This window comes from Gobio gobio (assembly GCF_949357685.1).
Source record: "Gobio gobio genome assembly, chromosome: 23".
Taxonomy (NCBI): domain Eukaryota; kingdom Metazoa; phylum Chordata; class Actinopteri; order Cypriniformes; family Gobionidae; genus Gobio; species Gobio gobio.
The window spans coordinates 1,044,613-1,067,500 of record NC_137119.1 but is presented as its reverse complement, the minus strand read 5'-3'; the positions used below and the strand labels follow the sequence as shown (position 1 = coordinate 1,067,500).

Genomic DNA, 22,888 nt, shown 5'->3' with positions numbered 1-22,888 from the left:
TGCTAGGACCGCTACTCTTCACCCTGTACATGCTACCACTGGGAGATATCATTAGGAAGCATGGCGTTAGTTTTCATTGTTATGCTGACGATACTCAGCTCTATATTTCTTCACGCCCTGAAGAAACTTACCAATTCACAAGATTAACGGAATGCAGAGCTGATATAAAACATTGGATGACCAGTAATTTCCTGCAACTCAATTTAGAAAAAAATTATTTTTTTATTATTGGACACAAAGCTCAGCACGTAGTGACCTAGAATACTGTCTGACACTTGATGCTCTGTCCAGTCCTCTGGTCAGTGAGGAACCTGGGTGAGCTCTTCGATACCAATCTCTCATTTGAAAGCCACGTTTCTAGCATCTGTAAAACTGCATTCTACCATCTTAAAAATATCTCTAAATTACGGCTCATGCTCTCAATGCAAAATGCTGAACAGTGAGTTGAGTCGTTGATGAGCTGTAAATTATTGTAATGTTGATGAGCTGTAGATTATTGTAATGTTGATGAGCTGTAGATTATTGTAATGTTGATGAGCTGTAGATTATTGTAATGTTGATGTGCTGTAGATTATTGTAATGTTGATGAGCTGTAGATTATTGTAATGTTGATGAGCTGTAGATTATTGTAATGTTGATGAGCTGTAGATTATTGTAATGTTGATGAGCTGTAGATTATTGTAATGTTGATGAGCTGTAGATTATTGTAATGTTGATGAGCTGTAGATTATTGTAATGTTCATGAGCTGTAGATTATTGTAATGTTCATGAGCTGTAGATTATTGTAATGTTGATGAGCTGTAGATTATTGTAATGATCATGAGCTGTAGATTATTGTAATGTTGATGAGCTGTAGATTATTGTAATGTTGATGAGCTTTAGATTATTGTAATGTTGATGAGCTGTAGATTATTGTAATGTTGATGAGCTGTAGATTATTGTAATGATCATGAGCTGTAGATTATTGTAATGTTGATGAGCTGTAGATTATTGTAATGTTGATGAGCTTTAGATTATTGTAATGTTGATGAGCTGTAGATTATTGTAATGTTGATGAGCTGTAGATTATTGTAATGTTCATGAGCTGTAGATTATTGTAATGTTCATGAGCTGTAGATTATTGTAATGTTGATGAGCTGTAGATTATTGTAATGTTGATGAGCTGTAGATTATTGTAATGTTGATGAGCTGTAGATTATTGTAATGTTGATGAGCTGTAGATTATTGTAATGTTGATGAGCTGTAGATTATTGTAATGTTGATGAGCTGTAGATTATTGTAATGTTCATGAGCTGTAGATTATTGTAATGTTGATGAGCTGTAGATTATTGTAATGTTGATGAGCTGTAGATTATTGTAATGTTCATGAGCTGTAGATTATTGTAATGTTGATGAGCTGTAGATTATTGTAATGTTGATGAGCTGTAGATTATTGTAATGTTGATGAGCTGTAGATTATTGTAATGTTGATGAGCTGTAGATTATTGTAATGTTGATGAGCTGTAGATTATTGTAATAAATTGTAATGTTCATGAGCTGTAGATTATTGTAATGTTGATGAGCTGTAGATTATTGTAATGTTGATGAGCTGTAGATTATTGTAATGTTCATGAGCTGTAGATTATTGTAATGTTCATGAGCTGTAGATTATTGTAATGTTCATGAGCTGTAGATTATTGTAATGTTGATGAGCTGTAGATTATTGTAATATTCATGAGCTGTAGATTATTGTAATGTTGATGAGCTGTAGATTATTGTAATGTTGATGAGCTGTAGATTATTGTAATAAATTGTAATGTTGATGAGCTGTAGATTATTGTAATGTTGATGAGCTGTAGATTATTGTAATGTTGATGAGCTGTAGATTATTGTAATGTTCATGAGCTGTAGATTATTGTAATGTTGATGAGCTGTAGATTATTGTAATGTTCATGAGCTGTAGATTATTGTAATGTTGATGAGCTGTAGATTATTGTAATGTAGATGAGCTGTAGATTATTGTAATGTTGATGAGCTGTAGATTATTGTAATGTTGATGAGCTGTAGATTATTGTAATGTTCATGAGCTGTAGATTATTGTAATGTTCATGAGCTGTAGATTATTGTAATGTTCATGAGCTGTAGATTATTGTAATGTTGATGAGCTGTAGATTATTGTAATGTTGATGAGCTGTAGATTATTGTAATGTTGATGAGCTGTAATGTTGATGAGCTGTAGATTATTGTAATGTTGATGAGCTGTAGATTATTGTAATGTTGATGAGCTGTAGATTATTGTAATGTTGATGAGCTGTAGATTATTGTAATGTTGATGAGCTGTAGATTATTGTAATGTTGATGAGCTGTAGATTATTGTAATGTTGATGAGCTGTAGATTATTGTAATGTTCATGAGCTGTAGATTATTGTAATGTTGATGAGCTGTAGATTATTGTAATGTTGATGAGCTGTAGATTATTGTAATGTTCATGAGCTGTAGATTATTGTAATGTTGATGAGCTGTAGATTATTGTAATGTTGATGAGCTGTAGATTATTGTAATGTTGATGAGCTGTAGATTATTGTAATGTTCATGAGCTGTAGATTATTGTAATGTTCATGAGCTGTAGATTATTGTAATGTTGATGAGCTGTAGATTATTGTAATGTTGATGAGCTGTAGATTATTGTAATGTTGATGAGCTGTAGATTATTGTAATGTTGATGAGCTGTAGATTATTGTAATGTTGATGAGCTGTAATGTTGATGAGCTGTAGATTATTGTAATGTTGATGAGCTGTAGATTATTGTAATGTTGATGAGCTGTAGATTATTGTAATGTTGATGAGCTGTAATGTTGATGAGCTGTAGATTATTGTAATGTTGATGAGCTGTAGATTATTGTAATGTTGATGAGCTGTAGATTATTGTAATGTTCATGAGCTGTAGATTATTGTAATGTTCATGAGCTGTAGATTATTGTAATGTTCATGAGCTGTAGATTATTGTAATGTTGATGAGCTGTAGATTATTGTAATGTTCATGAGCTGTAGATTATTGTAATGTTGATGAGCTGTAGATTATTGTAATGTTGATGAGCTGTAGATTATTGTAATGTTGATGAGCTGTAGATTATTGTAATGTTCATGAGCTGTAGATTATTGTAATGTTCATGAGCTGTAGATTATTGTAATGTTCATGAGCTGTAGATTATTGTAATGTTGATGAGCTGTAGATTATTGTAATGTTGATGAGCTGTAGATTATTGTAATGTTGATGAGCTGTAGATTATTGTAATGTTCATGAGCTGTAGATTATTGTAATGTTGATGAGCTGTAGATTATTGTAATGTTGATGAGCTGTAGATTATTGTAATGTTCATGAGCTGTAGATTATTGTAATGTTGATGAGCTGTAGATTATTGTAATGTTCATGAGCTGTAGATTATTGTAATGTTGATGAGCTGTAGATTATTGTAATGTTGATGAGCTGTAGATTATTGTAATGTTCATGAGCTGTAGATTATTGTAATGTTGATGAGCTGTAGATTATTGTAATGTTCATGAGCTGTAGATTATTGTAATGTTCATGAGCTGTAGATTATTGTAATGTTCATGAGCTGTAGATTATTGTAATGTTCATGAGCTGTAGATTATTGTAATGTTGATGAGCTGTAGATTATTGTAATGTTGATGAGCTGTAGATTATTGTAATGTTGATGAGCTGTAGATTATTGTAATGTAGATGAGCTGTAGATTATTGTAATGTTGATGAGCTGTAGATTATTGTAATGTTGATGAGCTGTAGATTATTGTAATGATCATGAGCTGTAGATTATTGTAATGTTGATGAGCTGTAGATTATTGTAATGATCATGAGCTGTAGATTATTGTAATGTAGATGAGCTGTAGATTATTGTAATGTTGATGAGCTGTAGATTATTGTAATGATCATGAGCTGTAGATTATTGTAATGTAGATGAGCTGTAGATTATTGTAATGTAGATGAGCTGTAGATTATTGTAATGTTGATGAGCTGTAGATTATTGTAATGTTGATGAGCTGTAGATTATTGTAATGTTGATGAGCTGTAGATTATTGTAATGTTGATGAGCTGTAGATTATTGTAATGTTCATGAGCTGTAGATTATTGTAATGTTGATGAGCTGTAGATTATTGTAATGTTCATGAGCTGTAGATTATTGTAATGTTGATGAGCTGTAGATTATTGTAATGTTGATGAGCTGTAGATTATTGTAATGTTCATGAGCTGTAGATTATTGTAATGTTGATGAGCTGTAGATTATTGTAATGTTGATGAGCTGTAGATTATTGTAATGTTGATGAGCTGTAGATTATTGTAATGTAGATGAGCTGTAGATTATTGTAATGTTGATGAGCTGTAGATTATTGTAATGTTGATGAGCTGTAGATTATTGTAATGATCATGAGCTGTAGATTATTGTAATGTTGATGAGCTGTAGATTATTGTAATGATCATGAGCTGTAGATTATTGTAATGTAGATGAGCTGTAGATTATTGTAATGTTGATGAGCTGTAGATTATTGTAATGATCATGAGCTGTAGATTATTGTAATGTAGATGAGCTGTAGATTATTGTAATGTAGATGAGCTGTAGATTATTGTAATGTTCATGAGCTGTAGATTATTGTAATGTTGATGAGCTGTAGATTATTGTAATGTTCATGAGCTGTAGATTATTGTAATGTTGATGAGCTGTAGATTATTGTAATGTTGATGAGCTGTAGATTATTGTAATGTTGATGAGCTGTAGATTATTGTAATGTAGATGAGCTGTAGATTATTGTAATGTTGATGAGCTGTAGATTATTGTAATGTTGATGAGCTGTAGATTATTGTAATGATCATGAGCTGTAGATTATTGTAATGTTGATGAGCTGTAGATTATTGTAATGATCATGAGCTGTAGATTATTGTAATGTAGATGAGCTGTAGATTATTGTAATGTTGATGAGCTGTAGATTATTGTAATGATCATGAGCTGTAGATTATTGTAATGTAGATGAGCTGTAGATTATTGTAATGTTCATGAGCTGTAGATTATTGTAATGTTGATGAGCTGTAGATTATTGTAATGTTGATGAGCTGTAGATTATTGTAATGTTGATGAGCTGTAGATTATTGTAATGTTGATGAGCTGTAGATTATTGTAATGTTGATGAGCTGTAGATTATTGTAATGCTGATGAGCTGTAGATTATTGTAATGTTGATGAGCTGTAGATTATTGTAATGTTGATTAGCTGTAGATTATTGTAATGTTGATGAGCTGTAGATTATTGTAATGTTGATGAGCTGTAGATTATTGTAATGTTGATGAGCTGTAGATTATTGTAATGTTGATGAGCTGTAGATTATTGTAATGTTGATGAGCTGTAGATTATTGTAATGTTCATGAGCTGTAGATTATTGTAATGTTCATGAGCTGTAGATTATTGTAATGTTCATGAGCTGTAGATTATTGTAATGATCATGAGCTGTAGATTATTGTAATGTTGATGAGCTGTAGATTATTGTAATGTAGATGAGCTGTAGATTATTGTAATGTTGATGAGCTGTAGATTATTGTAATGTTCATGAGCTGTAGATTATTTGTAATAAATTGTAATGTTCATGAGCTGTAGATTATTGTAATGTTGATGAGCTGTAGATTATTGTAATGTTGATGAGCTGTAGATTATTGTAATGTTGATGAGCTGTAGATTATTGTAATGTAGATGAGCTGTAGATTATTGTAATGTTGATGAGCTGTAGATTATTGTAATGTTCATGAGCTGTAGATTATTGTAATAAATTGTAATGTTCATGAGCTGTAGATTATTGTAATGTTGATGAGCTGTAGATTATTGTAATGTTGATGAGCTGTAGATTATTGTAATGTTCATCAGCTGTAGATTATTGTAATGTTGATGAGCTGTAGATTATTGTAATGTTGATGAGCTGTAGATTATTGTAATGTTGATGAGCTGTAGATTATTGTAATGTTGATGAGCTGTAGATTATTGTAATGTTGATGAGCTGTAGATTATTGTAATGTTGATGAGCTGTAGATTATTGTAATGTTGATGAGCTGTAGATTATTGTAATGTTGATGAGCTGTAGATTATTGTAATGTTGATGAGCTGTAGATTATTGTAATGTTGATGAGCTGTAGATTATTGTAATGTTGATGAGCTGTAGATTATTGTAATGTTGATGAGCTGTAGATTATTGTAATGTTGATGAGCTGTAGATTATTGTAATGTTGATGAGCTGTAGATTATTGTAATGTTGATGAGCTGTAGATTATTGTAATGTTGATGAGCTGTAGATTATTGTAATGTAGATGAGCTGTAGATTATTGTAATGTAGATGAGCTGTAGATTATTGTAATGTTGATGAGCTGTAGATTATTGTTACTGCTGATGAGCTGTAGATTATTGTAATGTAGATGAGCTGTAGATTATTGTAATGTTGATGAGCTGTAGATTATTGTAATGTTGATGAGCTGTAGATTAATTGTAATGTTGATGAGCTGTAGATTATGTAATGTTGATGAGCTGTAGTATTGTAATAAATTGTAATGTTGATGAGCTGTAGATTATTGTAATGTTGATGAGCTGTAGATTATTGTAATGTTGATGAGCTGTAGATTATTGTAATGTTCATGAGCTGTAGATTATTGTAATGTTGATGAGCTGTAGATTATTGTAATGTTCATTGAGCTGTAGATTATGTAATGTTCATGAGCTGTAGATTATTGTAATGTTGATGAGCTGTAGATTATTGTAATGTTCATGAGCTGTAGATTATTGTAATGTTGATGAGCTGTAGATTATTGTAATGATCATGAGCTGTAGATTATTGTAATGTTGATGAGCTGTAGATTATTGTAATGTAGATGAGCTGTAGATTATTGTAATGTTGATGAGCTGTAGATTATTGTAATGTTGATGAGCTGTAGATTATTGTAATGTTGATGAGCTGTAGATTATTGTAATGTTGATGAGCTGTAGATTATTGTAATAAATTGTAATGTTGATGAGCTGTAAGATTATTGTAATGTTGATGAGCTGTAGATTATTGTAATGTTGATGAGCTGTAGATTATTGTAATGTTCATGAGCTGTAGATTATTGTAATGTTGATGAGCTGTAGATTATTGTAATGTTCATGAGCTGTAGATTATTGTAATGTTCATGAGCTGTAGATTATTGTAATGTGATGAGCTGTAGATTATTGTAATGTTCATGAGCTGTAGATTATGTAATGTTGATGAGCTGTAGATTATTGTAATGATCATTGAGCTGTAGATTATTGTAATGTTGATGAGCTGTAGATTATTGTAATGTAGATGAGCTGTAGATATTGTAATGTTGATGAGCTGTAGATTATTGTAATGTTCATGAGCTGTAGATTATTGTAATAAATTGGTAATGTTCATGAGCTGTAGATTATTGTAATGTTGATGAGCTGTAGATTATTGTAATGTTGATGAGCTGTAGATTATTGTAATGTTCATCAGCTGTAGATTATTGTAATGTTGATGAGCTGTAGATTATTGTAATGTTGATGAGCTGTAGATTATTGTAATGTTGATGAGCTGTAGATTATTGTAATGTTGATGAGCTGTAGATTATTGTAATGTTGATGAGCTGTAGATTATTGTAATGTTGATGAGCTGTAGATTATTGTAATGTTGATGAGCTGTAGATTATTGTAATGTTGATGAGCTGTAGATTATTGTAATGTTGATGAGCTGTAGATTATTGTAATGTTGATGAGCTGTAGATTATTGTAATGTTGATGAGCTGTAGATTATTGTAATGTTGATGAGCTGTAGATTATTAGTATGTTGATGAGCTGTAGATTATTGTAATGTAGATGAGCTGTAGATTATTGTAATGTAGATGAGCTGTAGATTATTGTAATGTTGATGAGCTGTAGATTATTGTACTGCTGATGAGCTGTAGATTATTGTAATGTAGATGAGCTGTAGATTATTGTAATGTTGATGAGCTGTAGATTATTGTAATGTTGATGAGCTGTAGATTATTGTAATGTTGATGAGCTGTAGATTATTGTAATGTTGATGAGCTGTAGATTATGTAATAAATTGTAATGTTGATGAGCTGTAGATTATTGTAATGTTGATGAGCTGTAGATTATTGTAATGTTGATGAGCTGTAGATTATTGTAATGTTCATGAGCTGTAGATTATTGTAATGTTGATGAGCTGTAGATTATTGTAATGTTCATGAGCTGTAGATTATTGTAATGTTCATGAGCTGTAGATTATTGTAATGTTGATGAGCTGTAAGATTATTGTAATGTTCATGAGCTGTAGATTATTGTAATGTTGATGAGCTGTAGATTATTGTAATGTTCATGAGCTGTAGATTATTGTAATGTTGATGAGCTGTAGATTATTGTAATGTTCATGAGCTGTAGATTAGTGTAATAAAATTGTAATGTTGATGAGCTGTAGATTATTGTAATGTTGATGAGCTGTAGATTATTGTAATGTTGATGAGCTGTAGATTATTGTAATGTTCATGAGCTGTAGATTATTGTAATGATCATGAGCTGTAGATTATTGTAATGTTGATGAGCTGTAGATTATTGTAATGTTGATGAGCTGTAGATTATTGTAATGTTGATGAGCTGTAGATTATTGTAATGTAGATGAGCTGTAGATTATTGTAATGTTGATGAGCTGTAGATTATTGTAATGTTCATGAGCTGTAGATTATTGTAATGATCATGAGCTGTAGATTATTGTAATGTTGATGAGCTGTAGATTATTGTAATGTTGATGAGCTGTAGATTATTGTAATGTTGATGAGCTGTAGATTATTGTAATGTTCATGAGCTGTAGATTATTGTAATGTTGATGAGCTGTAGATTATTGTAATGTTGATGAGCTGTAGATTATTGTAATGTTCATGAGCTGTAGATTATTGTAATGTTGATGAGCTGTAGATTATTGTAATGTTGATGAGCTGTAGATTATTGTAATGTTCATCAGCTGTAGATTATTGTAATGTTGATGAGCTGTAGATTATTGTAATGTTGATGAGCTGTAGATTATTGTAATGTTGATGAGCTGTAGATTATTGTAATGTTGATGAGCTGTAGATTATTGTAATGTTCATGAGCTGTAGATTATTGTAATAAATTGTAATGTTCATGAGCTGTAGATTATTGTAATGTTGATGAGCTGTAGATTATTGTAATGTTGATGAGCTGTAGATTATTGTAATGTTGATGAGCTGTAGATTATTGTAATGTTGATGAGCTGTAGATTATTGTAATGTTGATGAGCTGTAGATTATTGTAATGTTGATGAGCTGTAGATTATTGTAATGTAGATGAGCTGTAGATTATTGTAATGTTGATGAGCTGTAGATTATTGTAATGTTGATGAGCTGTAGATTATTGTAATGTAGATGAGCTGTAGATTATTGTAATGTTGATGAGCTGTAGATTATTGTAATGTTGATGAGCTGTAGATTATTGTAATGTAGATGAGCTGTAGATTATTGTAATGTTGATGAGCTGTAGATTATTGTAATGTTGATGAGCTGTAGATTATTGTAATGTTCATGAGCTGTAGATTATTGTAATAAATTGTAATGTTGATGAGCTGTAGATTATTGTAATGTTGATGAGCTGTAGATTATTGTAATGTTGATGAGCTGTAGATTATTGTAATGTTGATGAGCTGTAGATTATTGTAATGTTGATGAGCTGTAGATTATTGTAATGTTGATGAGCTGTAGATTATTGTAATGTTGATGAGCTGTAGATTATTGTAATGTAGATGAGCTGTAGATTATTGTAATGTTGATGAGCTGTAGATTATTGTAATGTTGATGAGCTGTAGATTATTGTAATGTAGATGAGCTGTAGATTATTGTAATGTTGATGAGCTGTAGATTATTGTAATGTTGATGAGCTGTAGATTATTGTAATGTTCATGAGCTGTAGATTATTGTAATGTAGATGAGCTGTAGATTATTGTAATGTTGATGAGCTGTAGATTATTGTAATGTAGATGAGCTGTAGATTATTGTAATGTTGATGAGCTGTAGATTATTGTAATGTAATGAGCTGTAGATTATTGTAATGTTGATGAGCTGTAGATTATTGTAATGTTGATGAGCTGTAGATTATTGTAATGTTCATGAGCTGTAGATTATTGTAATGTAGATGAGCTGTAGATTATTGTAATGTTGATGAGCTGTAGATTATTGTAATGTAGATGAGCTGTAGATTATTGTAATGTTGATGAGCTGTAGATTATTGTAATGTTGATGAGCTGTAGATTATTGTAATGTTGATGAGCTGTAGATTATTGTAATGTAGATGAGCTGTAGATTATTGTAATGTTGATGAGCTGTAGATTATTGTAATGTTGATGAGCTGTAGATTATTGTAATGTTGATGAGCTGTAGATTATTGTAATGTTGATGAGCTGTAGATTATTGTAATGTTCATGAGCTGTAGATTATTGTAATAAATTGTAATGTTCATGAGCTGTATATTATTGTAATGTTCATGAGCTGTAGATTATTGTAATGTTGATGAGCTGTAGATTATTGTAATGTTCATCAGCTGTAGATTATTGTAATGTTGATGAGCTGTAGATTATTGTAATGTTGATGAGCTGTAGGATTATTGTAATGTTGATGAGCTGTAGATTATTGTAATGTTGATGAGCTGTAGATTATTGTAATGTTGATGAGCTGTAGATTATTGTAATGTAGATGAGCTGTAGATTATTGTAATGTTGATGAGCTGTAGATTATTGTAATGTTCATGAGCTGTAGATTATTGTAATGTTGATGAGCTGTAGATTATTGTAATGTTGATGAGCTGTAGATTATTGTAATGTTGATGAGCTGTAGATTATTGTAATGTTGATGAGCTGTAGATTATTGTAATGTTGATGAGCTGTAGATTATTGTAATGTTGATGAGCTGTAGATTATTGTAATGTTGATGAGCTGTAGATTATTGTAATGTTGATGAGCTGTAGATTATTGTAATGTTGATGAGCTGTAGATTATTGTAATGTTGATGAGCTGTAGATTATTGTAATGTTCATGAGCTGTAGATTATTGTAATGTTGATGAGCTGTAGATTATTGTAATGTTGATGAGCTGTAGATTATTGTAATAAATTGTAATGATGATGAGCTGTAGATTATTGTAATGTTGATGAGCTGTAGATTATTGTAATGTTCATGAGCTGTAGATTATTGTAATGTTGATGAGCTGTAGATTATTGTAATGTTCATGAGCTGTAGATTATTGTAATGTTCATGAGCTGTAGATTATTGTAATGTTGATGAGCTGTAGATTATTGTAATGTTCATGAGCTGTAGATTATTGTAATGTTGATGAGCTGTAGATTATTGTAATGTTGATGAGCTGTAGATTATTGTAATGTTCATGAGCTGTAGATTATTGTAATGTTGATGAGCTGTAGATTATTGTAATGTTGATGAGCTGTAGATTATTGTAATGTTCATGAGCTGTAGATTATTGTAATAAATTGTAATGTTGATGAGCTGTAGATTATTGTAATGTTGATGAGCTGTAGATTATTGTAATGTTCATGAGCTGTAGATTATTGTAATGTTCATGAGCTGTAGATTATTGTAATGTTGATGAGCTGTAGATTATTGTAATGTTGATGAGCTGTAGATTATTGTAATGTTGATGAGCTGTAGATTATTGTAATGTTGATGAGCTGTAGATTATTGTAATGTTGATGAGCTGTAGATTATTGTAATGTAGATGAGCTGTAGATTATTGTAATGTTGATGAGCTGTAGATTATTGTAATGTTCATGAGCTGTAGATTATTGTAATGATCATGAGCTGTAGATTATTGTAATGTTGATGAGCTGTAGATTATTGTAATGTTGATGAGCTGTAGATTATTGTAATGTTGATGAGCTGTAGATTATTGTAATGTTCATGAGCTGTAGATTATTGTAATGTTGATGAGCTGTAGATTATTGTAATGTTGATGAGCTGTAGATTATTGTAATGTTGATGAGCTGTAGATTATTGTAATGTTGATGAGCTGTAGATTATTGTAATGTTCATGAGCTGTAGATTATTGTAATGTTGATGAGCTGTAGATTATTGTAATGTTCATGAGCTGTAGATTATTGTAATGTTGATGAGCTGTAGATTATTGTAATGTTCATGAGCTGTAGATTATTGTAATGTTGATGAGCTGTAGATTATTGTAATGTTGATGAGCTGTAGATTATTGTAATGTTCATCAGCTGTAGATTATTGTAATGTTGATGAGCTGTAGATTATTGTAATGTTGATGAGCTGTAGATTATTGTGATGTTGATGAGCTGTAGATAATTGTAATGTTGATGAGCTGTAGATTATTGTAATGTTGATGAGCTGTAGATTATTGTAATGTTCATGAGCTGTAGATTATTGTAATGTTCATCAGCTGTAGATTATTGTAATGTTGATGAGCTGTAGATTATTGTAATGTTGATGAGCTGTAGATTATTGTAATGTTGATGAGCTGTAGATTATTGTAATGTTGATGAGCTGTAGATTATTGTGATGTTGATGAGCTGTAGATTATTGTAATGTTGATGAGCTGTAGATTATTGTAATGTTGATGAGCTGTAGATTATTGTAATGTTGATGAGCTGTAGATTATTGTAATGTTGATGAGCTGTAGATTATTGTAATGTTGATGAGCTGTAGATTATTGTAATGTTGATGAGCTGTAGATTATTGTAATGTTGATGAGCTGTAGATTATTGTAATAAATTGTAATGTTGATGAGCTGTAGATTATTGTAATGTTGATGAGCTGTAGATTATTGTAATGTTGATGAGCTGTAGATTATTGTAATGTTCATGAGCTGTAGATTATTGTAATGTTGATGAGCTGTAGATTATTGTAATGTTCATGAGCTGTAGATTATTGTAATGTTCATGAGCTGTAGATTATTGTAATGTTGATGAGCTGTAGATTATTGTAATGTTCATGAGCTGTAGATTATTGTAATGTTGATGAGCTGTAGATTATTGTAATGTTGATGAGCTGTAGATTATTGTAATGTTGATGAGCTGTAGATTATTGTAATGTTGATGAGCTGTAGATTATTGTAATGTTCATGAGCTGTAGATTATTGTAATGTTGATGAGCTGTAGATTATTGTAATGTTCATGAGCTGTAGATTATTGTAATGTTCATGAGCTGTAGATTATTGTAATGTTGATGAGCTGTAGATTATTGTAATGTTGATGAGCTGTAGATTATTGTAATGTTCATGAGCTGTAGATTATTGTAATGTTGATGAGCTGTAGATTATTGTAATGTTGATGAGCTGTAGATTATTGTAATGTTCATGAGCTGTAGATTATTGTAATAAATTGTCATGTTGATGAGCTGTAGATTATTGTAATGTTGATGAGCTGTAGATTATTGTAATGTTGATGAGCTGTAGATTATTGTAATGTTCATGAGCTGTAGATTATTGTAATGTTGATGAGCTGTAGATTATTGTAATGTTGATGAGCTGTAGATTATTGTAATGTTGATGAGCTGTAGATTATTGTAATGTTGATGAGCTGTAGATTATTGTAATGTTGATGAGCTGTAGATTATTGTAATGTAGATGAGCTGTAGATTATTGTAATGTTGATGAGCTGTAGATTATTGTAATGTTGATGAGCTGTAGATTATTGTAATGTTCATGAGCTGTAGATTATTGTAATGTAGATGAGCTGTAGATTATTGTAATGTTGATGAGCTGTAGATTATTGTAATGTAGATGAGCTGTAGATTATTGTAATGTTGATGAGCTGTAGATTATTGTAATGTTGATGAGCTGTAGATTATTGTAATGTTGATGAGCTGTAGATTATTGTAATGTAGATGAGCTGTAGATTATTGTAATGTTGATGAGCTGTAGATTATTGTAATGTTGATGAGCTGTAGATTATTGTAATGTTGATGAGCTGTAGATTATTGTAATGTTGATGAGCTGTAGATTATTGTAATGTTCATGAGCTGTAGATTATTGTAATAAATTGTAATGTTGATGAGCTGTAGATTATTGTAATGTTGATGAGCTGTAGATTATTGTAATGTTGATGAGCTGTAGATTATTGTAATGTTGATGAGCTGTAGATTATTGTAATGTTGATGAGCTGTAGATTATTGTAATGTTGATGAGCTGTAGATTATTGTAATGTTGATGAGCTGTAGATTATTGTAATGTTGATGAGCTGTAGATTATTGTAATGTTGATGAGCTGTAGATTATTGTAATGTTCATGAGCTGTAGATTATTGTAATAAATTGTAATGTTGATGAGCTGTAGATTATTGTAATGTTGATGAGCTGTAGATTATTGTAATGTTCATGAGCTGTAGATTATTGTAATGTTGATGAGCTGTAGATTATTGTAATGTTGATGAGCTGTAGATTATTGTAATAAATTGTAATGATGATGAGCTGTAGATTATTGTAATGTTGATGAGCTGTAGATTATTGTAATGTTCATGAGCTGTAGATTATTGTAATGTTGATGAGCTGTAGATTATTGTAATGTTCATGAGCTGTAGATTATTGTAATGTTCATGAGCTGTAGATTATTGTAATGTTGATGAGCTGTAGATTATTGTAATGTTCATGAGCTGTAGATTATTGTAATATTGATGAGCTGTAGATTATTGTAATGTTGATGAGCTGTAGATTATTGTAATGTTCATGAGCTGTAGATTATTGTAATGTTGATGAGCTGTAGATTATTGTAATGTTGATGAGCTGTAGATTATTGTAATGTTCATGAGCTGTAGATTATTGTAATAAATTGTAATGTTGATGAGCTGTAGATTATTGTAATGTTGATGAGCTGTAGATTATTGTAATGTTGATGAGCTGTAGATTATTGTAATGTTCATGAGCTGTAGATTATTGTAATGTTGATGAGCTGTAGATTATTGTAATGTTGATGAGCTGTAGATTATTGTAATGTTGATGAGCTGTAGATTATTGTAATGTTGATGAGCTGTAGATTATTGTAATGTTGATGAGCTGTAGATTATTGTAATGTAGATGAGCTGTAGATTATTGTAATGTTGATGAGCTGTAGATTATTGTAATGTTCATGAGCTGTAGATTATTGTAATGATCATGAGCTGTAGATTATTGTAATGTTGATGAGCTGTAGATTATTGTAATGTTGATGAGCTGTAGATTATTGTAATGTTGAAGAGCTGTAGATTATTGTAATGTTCATGAGCTGTAGATTATTGTAATGTTGATGAGCTGTAGATTATTGTAATGTTGATGAGCTGTAGATTATTGTAATGTTGATGAGCTGTAGATTATTGTAATGTTGATGAGCTGTAGATTATTGTAATGTTGATGAGCTGTAGATTATTGTAATGTTGATGAGCTGTAGATTATTGTAATGTTGATGAGCTGTAGATTATTGTAATGTTGATGAGCTGTAGATTATTGTAATGTTGATGAGCTGTAGATTATTGTAATGTTGATGAGCTGTAGATTATTGTAATGTTGATGAGCTGTAGATTATTGTAATGTTGATGAGCTGTAGATTATTGTAATGTTGATGAGCTGTAGATTATTGTAATGTAGATGAGCTGTAGATTATTGTAATGTTGATGAGCTGTAGATTATTGTAATGTTGATGAGCTGTAGATTATTGTAATGTTGATGAGCTGTAGATTATTGTAATAAATTGTAATGTTGATGAGCTGTAGATTATTGTAATGTTGATGAGCTGTAGATTATTGTAATGTTGATGAGCTGTAGATTATTGTAATGTTGATGAGCTGTAGATTATTGTAATGTTCATGAGCTGTAGATTATTGTAATGTTGATGAGCTGTAGATTATTGTAATGTTGATGAGCTGTAGATTATTGTAATAAATTGTAATGATGATGAGCTGTAGATTATTGTAATGTTGATGAGCTGTAGATTATTGTAATGTTCATGAGCTGTAGATTATTGTAATGTTGATGAGCTGTAGATTATTGTAATGTTCATGAGCTGTAGATTATTGTAATGTTCATGAGCTGTAGATTATTGTAATGTTGATGAGCTGTAGATTATTGTAATGTTCATGAGCTGTAGATTATTGTAATGTTGATGAGCTGTAGATTATTGTAATGTTGATGAGCTGTAGATTATTGTAATGTTCATGAGCTGTAGATTATTGTAATGTTGATGAGCTGTAGATTATTGTAATGTTGATGAGCTGTAGATTATTGTAATGTTCATGAGCTGTAGATTATTGTAATAAATTGTAATGTTGATGAGCTGTAGATTATTGTAATGTTGATGAGCTGTAGATTATTGTAATGTTGATGAGCTGTAGATTATTGTAATGTTCATGAGCTGTAGATTATTGTAATGTTGATGAGCTGTAGATTATTGTAATGTTGATGAGCTGTAGATTATTGTAATGTTGATGAGCTGTAGATTATTGTAATGTTGATGAGCTGTAGATTATTGTAATGTTGATGAGCTGTAGATTATTGTAATGTAGATGAGCTGTAGATTATTGTAATGTTGATGAGCTGTAGATTATTGTAATGTTCATGAGCTGTAGATTATTGTAATGATCATGAGCTGTAGATTATTGTAATGTTGATGAGCTGTAGATTATTGTAATGTTGATGAGCTGTAGATTATTGTAATGTTGATGAGCTGTAGATTATTGTAATGTTCATGAGCTGTAGATTATTGTAATGTTGATGAGCTGTAGATTATTGTAATGTTGATGAGCTGTAGATTATTGTAATGTTGATGAGCTGTAGATTATTGTAATGTTGATGAGCTGTAGATTATTGTAATGTTCATGAGCTGTAGATTATTGTAATGTTGATGAGCTGTAGATTATTGTAATGTTCATGAGCTGTAGATTATTGTAATGTTGATGAGCTGTAGATTATTGTAATGTTCATGAGCTGTAGATTATTGTAATGTTGATGAGCTGTAGATTATTGTAATGTTGATGAGCTGTAGATTATTGTAATGTTCATCAGCTGTAGATTATTGTAATGTTGATGAGCTGTAGATTATTGTAATGTTGATGAGCTGTAGATTATTGTAATGTTGATGAGCTGTAGATTATTGTAATGTTCATCAGCTGTAGATTATTGTAATGTTGATGAGCTGTAGATTATTGTAATGTTGATGAGCTGTAGATTATTGTAATGTTGATGAGCTGTAGATTATTGTAATGTTGATGAGCTGTAGATTATTGTAATGTTGATGAGCTGTAGATTATTGTAATGTTGATGAGCTGTAGATTATTGTAATGTTGATGAGCTGTAGATTATTGTAATAAATTGTAATGTTGATGAGCTGTAGATTATTGTAATGTTGATGAGCTGTAGATTATTGTAATGTTGATGAGCTGTAGATTATTGTAATGTTCATGAGCTGTAGATTATTGTAATGTTGATGAGCTGTAGATTATTGTAATGTTCATGAGCTGTAGATTATTGTAATGTTCATGAGCTGTAGATTATTGTAATGTTGATGAGCTGTAGATTATTGTAATGTTCATGAGCTGTAGATTATTGTAATGTTGATGAGCTGTAGATTATTGTAATGTTGATGAGCTGTAGATTATTGTAATGTTGATGAGCTGTAGATTATTGTAATGTTGATGAGCTGTAGATTATTGTAATGTTCATGAGCTGTAGATTATTGTAATGTTGATGAGCTGTAGATTATTGTAATGTTCATGAGCTGTAGATTATTGTAATGTTGATGAGCTGTAGATTATTGTAATGTTGATGAGCTGTAGATTATTGTAATGTTCATGAGCTGTAGATTATTGTAATGTTGATGAGCTGTAGATTATTGTAATGTTGATGAGCTGTAGATTATTGTAATGTTGATGAGCTGTAGATTATTGTAATAAATTGTAATGTTGATGAGCTGTAGATTATTGTAATGTTGATGAGCTGTAGATTATTGTAATGTTCATGAGCTGTAGATTATTGTAATGTTGATGAGCTGTAGATTATTGTAATGCTGATGAGCTGTAGATTATTGTAATGTTGATGAGCTGTAGATTATTGTAATGTTGATGAGCTGTAGATTATTGTAATGTTCATGAGCTGTAGATTATTGTAATGTTGATGAGCTGTAGATTATTGTAATGTTGATGAGCTGTAGATTATTGTAATGTTGATGAGCTGTAGATTATTGTAATGTTGATGAGCTGTAGATTATTGTAATGTAGATGAGCTGTAGATTATTGTAATGTTGATGAGCTGTAGATTATTGTAATGTTGATGAGCTGTAGATTATTGTAATGTTGATGAGCTGTAGATTATTGTAATGTTCATGAGCTGTAGATTATTGTAATGATCATGAGCTGTAGATTATTGTAATGTTGATGAGCTGTAGATTATTGTAATGTTGATGAGCTGTAGATTATTGTAATGTTCATGAGCTGTAGATTATTGTAATGATCATGAGCTGTAGATTATTGTAATGTTGATGAGCTGTAGATTATTGTAATGTTGATGAGCTGTAGATTATTGTAATGATCATGAGCTGTAGATTATTGTAATGTTGATGAGCTGTAGATTATTGTAATGTTGATGAGCTGTAGATTATTGTAATGTTCATGAGCTGTAGATTATTGTAATGATCATGAGCTGTAGATTATTGTAATGTTGATGAGCTGTAGATTATTGTAATGTTGATGAGCTGTAGATTATTGTAATGATCATGAGCTGTAGATTATTGTAATGATGATGAGCTGTAGATTATTGTAATGTTGATGAGCTGTAGATTATTGTAATGTTGATGAGCTGTAGATTATTGTAATGTTGATGAGCTGTAGATTATTGTAATGTTGATGAGCTGTAGATTATTGTAATGTTGATGAGCTGTAGATTATTGTAATGTTGATGAGCTGTAGATTATTGTAATGTTCATGAGCTGTAGATTATTGTAATGTTCATGAGCTGTAGATTATTGTAATGTTCATGAGCTGTAGATTATTGTAATGTTGATGAGCTGTAGATTATTGTAATGTTGATGAGCTGTAGATTATTGTAATGTTCATGAGCTGTAGATTATTGTAATGTTGATGAGCTGTAGATTATTGTAATGTTGATGAGCTGTAGATTATTGTAATGTTCATGAGCTGTAGATTATTGTAATGTTGATGAGCTGTAGATTATTGTAATGTTCATGAGCTGTAGATTATTGTAATGATCATGAGCTGTAGATTATTGTAATGTTGATGAGCTGTAGATTATTGTAATGATGATGAGCTGTAGATTATTGTGATGTTGATGAGCTGTAGATTATTGTAATGTTGATGAGCTGTAGATTATTGTAATGTTGATGAGCTGTAGATTATTGTGATGTTGATGAGCTGTAGATTATTGTAATGATGATGAGCTGTAGATTATTGTAATGTTGATGAGCTGTAGATTATTGTAATGTTCATGAGCTGTAGATTATTGTAATGTTGATGAGCTGTAGATTATTGTAATGTTGATGAGCTGTAGATTATTGTAATGATGATGAGCTGTAGATTATTGTAATGATGATGAGCTGTAGATTATTGTAATGTTGATGAGCTGTAGATTATTGTAATGTTGATGAGCTGTAGATTATTGTAATGTTGATGAGCTGTAGATTATTGTAATGTTGATGAGCTGTAGATTATTGTAATGATGATGAGCTGTAGATTATTGTAATGTTCATGAGCTGTAGATTATTGTAATGTTGATGAGCTGTAGATTATTGTAATGTTCATGAGCTGTAGATTATTGTAATGTTGATGAGCTGTAGATTATTGTAATGTTCATGAGCTGTAGATTATTGTAATGATCATGAGCTGTAGATTATTGTAATGTTGATGAGCTGTAGATTATTGTAATGTTGATGAGCTGTAGATTATTGTAATGATGATGAGCTGTAGATTATTGTAATGTTGATGAGCTGTAGATTATTGTAATGTTGATGAGCTGTAGATTATTGTAATGTTGATGAGCTGTAGATTATTGTAATGTTGATGAGCTGTAGATTATTGTAATGTTCATGAGCTGTAGATTATTGTAATGTTGATGAGCTGTAGATTATTGTAATGTTCATGAGCTGTAGATTATTGTAATGTTGATGAGCTGTAGATTATTGTAATGTTCATGAGCTGTAGATTATTGTAATGATCATGAGCTGTAGATTATTGTAATGTTGATGAGCTGTAGATTATTGTAATGTTCATGAGCTGTAGATTATTGTAATGTTGATGAGCTGTAGATTATTGTAATGTTGATGAGCTGTAGATTATTGTAATGTTGATGAGCTGTAGATTATTGTAATGTTCATGAGCTGTAGATTATTGTAATGTTGATGAGCTGTAGATTATTGTAATGATGATGAGCTGTAGATTATTGTAATGCTCTACTGGGTGGTTGCCCTGCTCGCCTAATAAACAAACTCCAGCTGGTCCAAAACACAGCAGCTCCAGTTCTTACTAGAACCAGGAAGTGTGACCATATTATCCCAGTTCTGTCAACACTGCACTGGCTGCCTATTAAACATCGCATACATTTTAAAATCTTGCTTATTACTTACAAAGCACTAAATGGTTTATCTCCAGTACTTGAGCTCTTAACACATTATCCTCCATCACGTCTACTGCGCTCTCTAAACTCTGGCCAGTTGATCATACCGAGAATATCCAAATCAACTGCAGGCGCTCAATCCTTTTCCAGTTTAGCTCCTAAACTCTGGAACTCTTCCTAACATTGTTCGGGAAGCACACACACTCTGTCAGTTTAAATCTAGACTAAAAACACATCTCTTTACTGTGGCATACACATAAAACACTTTTTCAATGAAATGATTGTTAGGCTGCATTAACTAGTTCAGCCGGAACCGGGAACACTTCCCATAACACCTGATGTACTCGTGACATCATCAGAAGAACGGCATCTACGCTAATGCTAGTCTCTCTGTTTATCCCGAGGTTTACTGCAGTCAGCCGGATCCGGATCAGATGCTGGACCTGCGCTAGACACAACCAACACATCCCTGAAGTGTCTGAGAGACCGTGATTAGACTCCGCCTGAAACTGCATTATTTTCCATCTACATGTCCATCTACATGTCATCACTGGGAACTGTCATTCAGAAACATGGCTTTTCCTATCATTGCTATGCTGACGACACTCAACTCTACTTCTCATTTCAACCAGATGATCCCACGGTTGGTGGTCGTATCGCTGCCTGCCTAACAGACATTTCTGCCTGGATGAAGGAACATCACCTGCAACTCAACCTTCCAAAGACAGAACTGCTTGTGGTCTCAGCCAACCCAGCACTTCATCATAATCTCTCCATTCAGCTAGGATCATCAACCATAACTCCGTCCAGGACAGCCAGGAATCTTGGAGTTGTGATTGATGATCAGCTAAAATTCACTGACCACATTACTGCAACATCCCGGTCCTGCAGATTTGCGTTATACAATATTAGGAGGATCAGACCCTTCCTATCAGAGCAGGCCACACAACTCCTGGTCCAAGCTCTTGTTCTCTCCAGACTGGACTATTGTAATGCTCTTCTAGCGGGCCTTTCGGCATGCACTATCAAACCCTTGCAACTGATCCAGAATGCAGCGGCAAGGGTGGTCTTTAACGAGCCGAAGAGAGCGCACGTCACGCCTCTCTTCATCAGTCTCCACTGGCTGCCAATAGCTGCTCGCATCAAATTCAAGTCACTGGTGCTCGCCTTCAAAGCAACCACTGGCTCTGCACCAATATACCTAAACTCGCTTGTTCAGACTTACACACCCTCCAGGAGCTTACGGTCTGCCAGTGAACGACGCCTTGTAGTGCCATACCAAAGAGGCATGAAATCACTCTCACGGACCTTTTCCTGGACTGCCCCCACCTGGTGGAATAACCTGCCTATCTCAATTCGAACCGCCGAGTCTGTAGCCATTTTCAAAAAACGGCTAAAGACACGTCTTTTCCAGCAGCACCTAACCAATCAAGAATAGCACTTAACATTCCATTCGATTCATTTTCTGTCTGTCTAATTTATTTAAAAAAAAAAAAAAAAAAAAAAAAAAAAAAAAAAAAAAAAAAAAAAGTTGTGTGTTCTGTGTTAGATTAACTGAGACTTGTTACAGCACTTGCATACTGTAGCCCTTGACCGTTCTAGTTGCTTCTATTGCTCTCATTTGTAAGTCGCTTTGGATAAAAGCGTCTGCTAAATGACTAAATGTAAATGTAAATGTAAATTTTCCTGTTTAACACTGTGAAGCTGCTTTGAAACAATCTGCATTGTAAAAAGAGCTATATACAGTAAATAAAGATGACTTGACTACTTCCTGTCTCTTCTGTAAAGCACACTGTGCTCTGATTGGTCGGCTGGAGCGGTGTGTTGTGATTGGTGTTTGTTCTCACCAGAGCTGTATCGTCCAGGTGGTCCAGGAGGTCCTGGCGGCCCCGGAGGTCCAGCAAAACCCCTTCTCCCCAAACCCGGTGCACCAGGGGGTCCTCGTGGTCCTGGATGACCCGGAGACCCCACAGCAGATTCCCCTTTAGGCCCCTGCTGACCAAACACTCATTATTACACACTTCACAGCAGTAAAACTGACCAGCCCATCGAGTCACACAACAGTCAGTATCGATCAACAGAGCTGACTTTGATAATAAATGATGTGTGTGTGTCCCTCACCACCAAACCAGACTTCCCAGGATCCCCGGGCATCCCCGCTTCACCTTTCTCTCCTTTCTCTCCTCTGAAGCCTGTATCATCCTGTCACACACACACACACACACACTCATGAATGTCTCACACTGCTGACCGTACGTGAGGA

The 22,888-nt window shown here is 32.4% G+C and overlaps 1 protein-coding gene across 2 annotated transcripts in view; it reads right to left on the bottom strand.

Annotated features, from left to right (window-relative positions):
- Positions 1 to 22,888, bottom strand: part of col15a1a (collagen, type XV, alpha 1a) — a 129,862-nt gene that overhangs the window by 17,476 nt on the left and 89,498 nt on the right. For both annotated transcript variants that reach the window (XM_079805942.1, XM_079805943.1), the window contains exons 34-35: positions 22,747 to 22,827; positions 22,473 to 22,617 (exon numbers count right to left, since the gene is read on the bottom strand). In XM_079805942.1, coding sequence (XP_079662068.1) covers positions 22,473 to 22,617; positions 22,747 to 22,827 — 226 coding nt within the window. The remainder of the gene's footprint in view (positions 1 to 22,472; positions 22,618 to 22,746; positions 22,828 to 22,888) is intronic.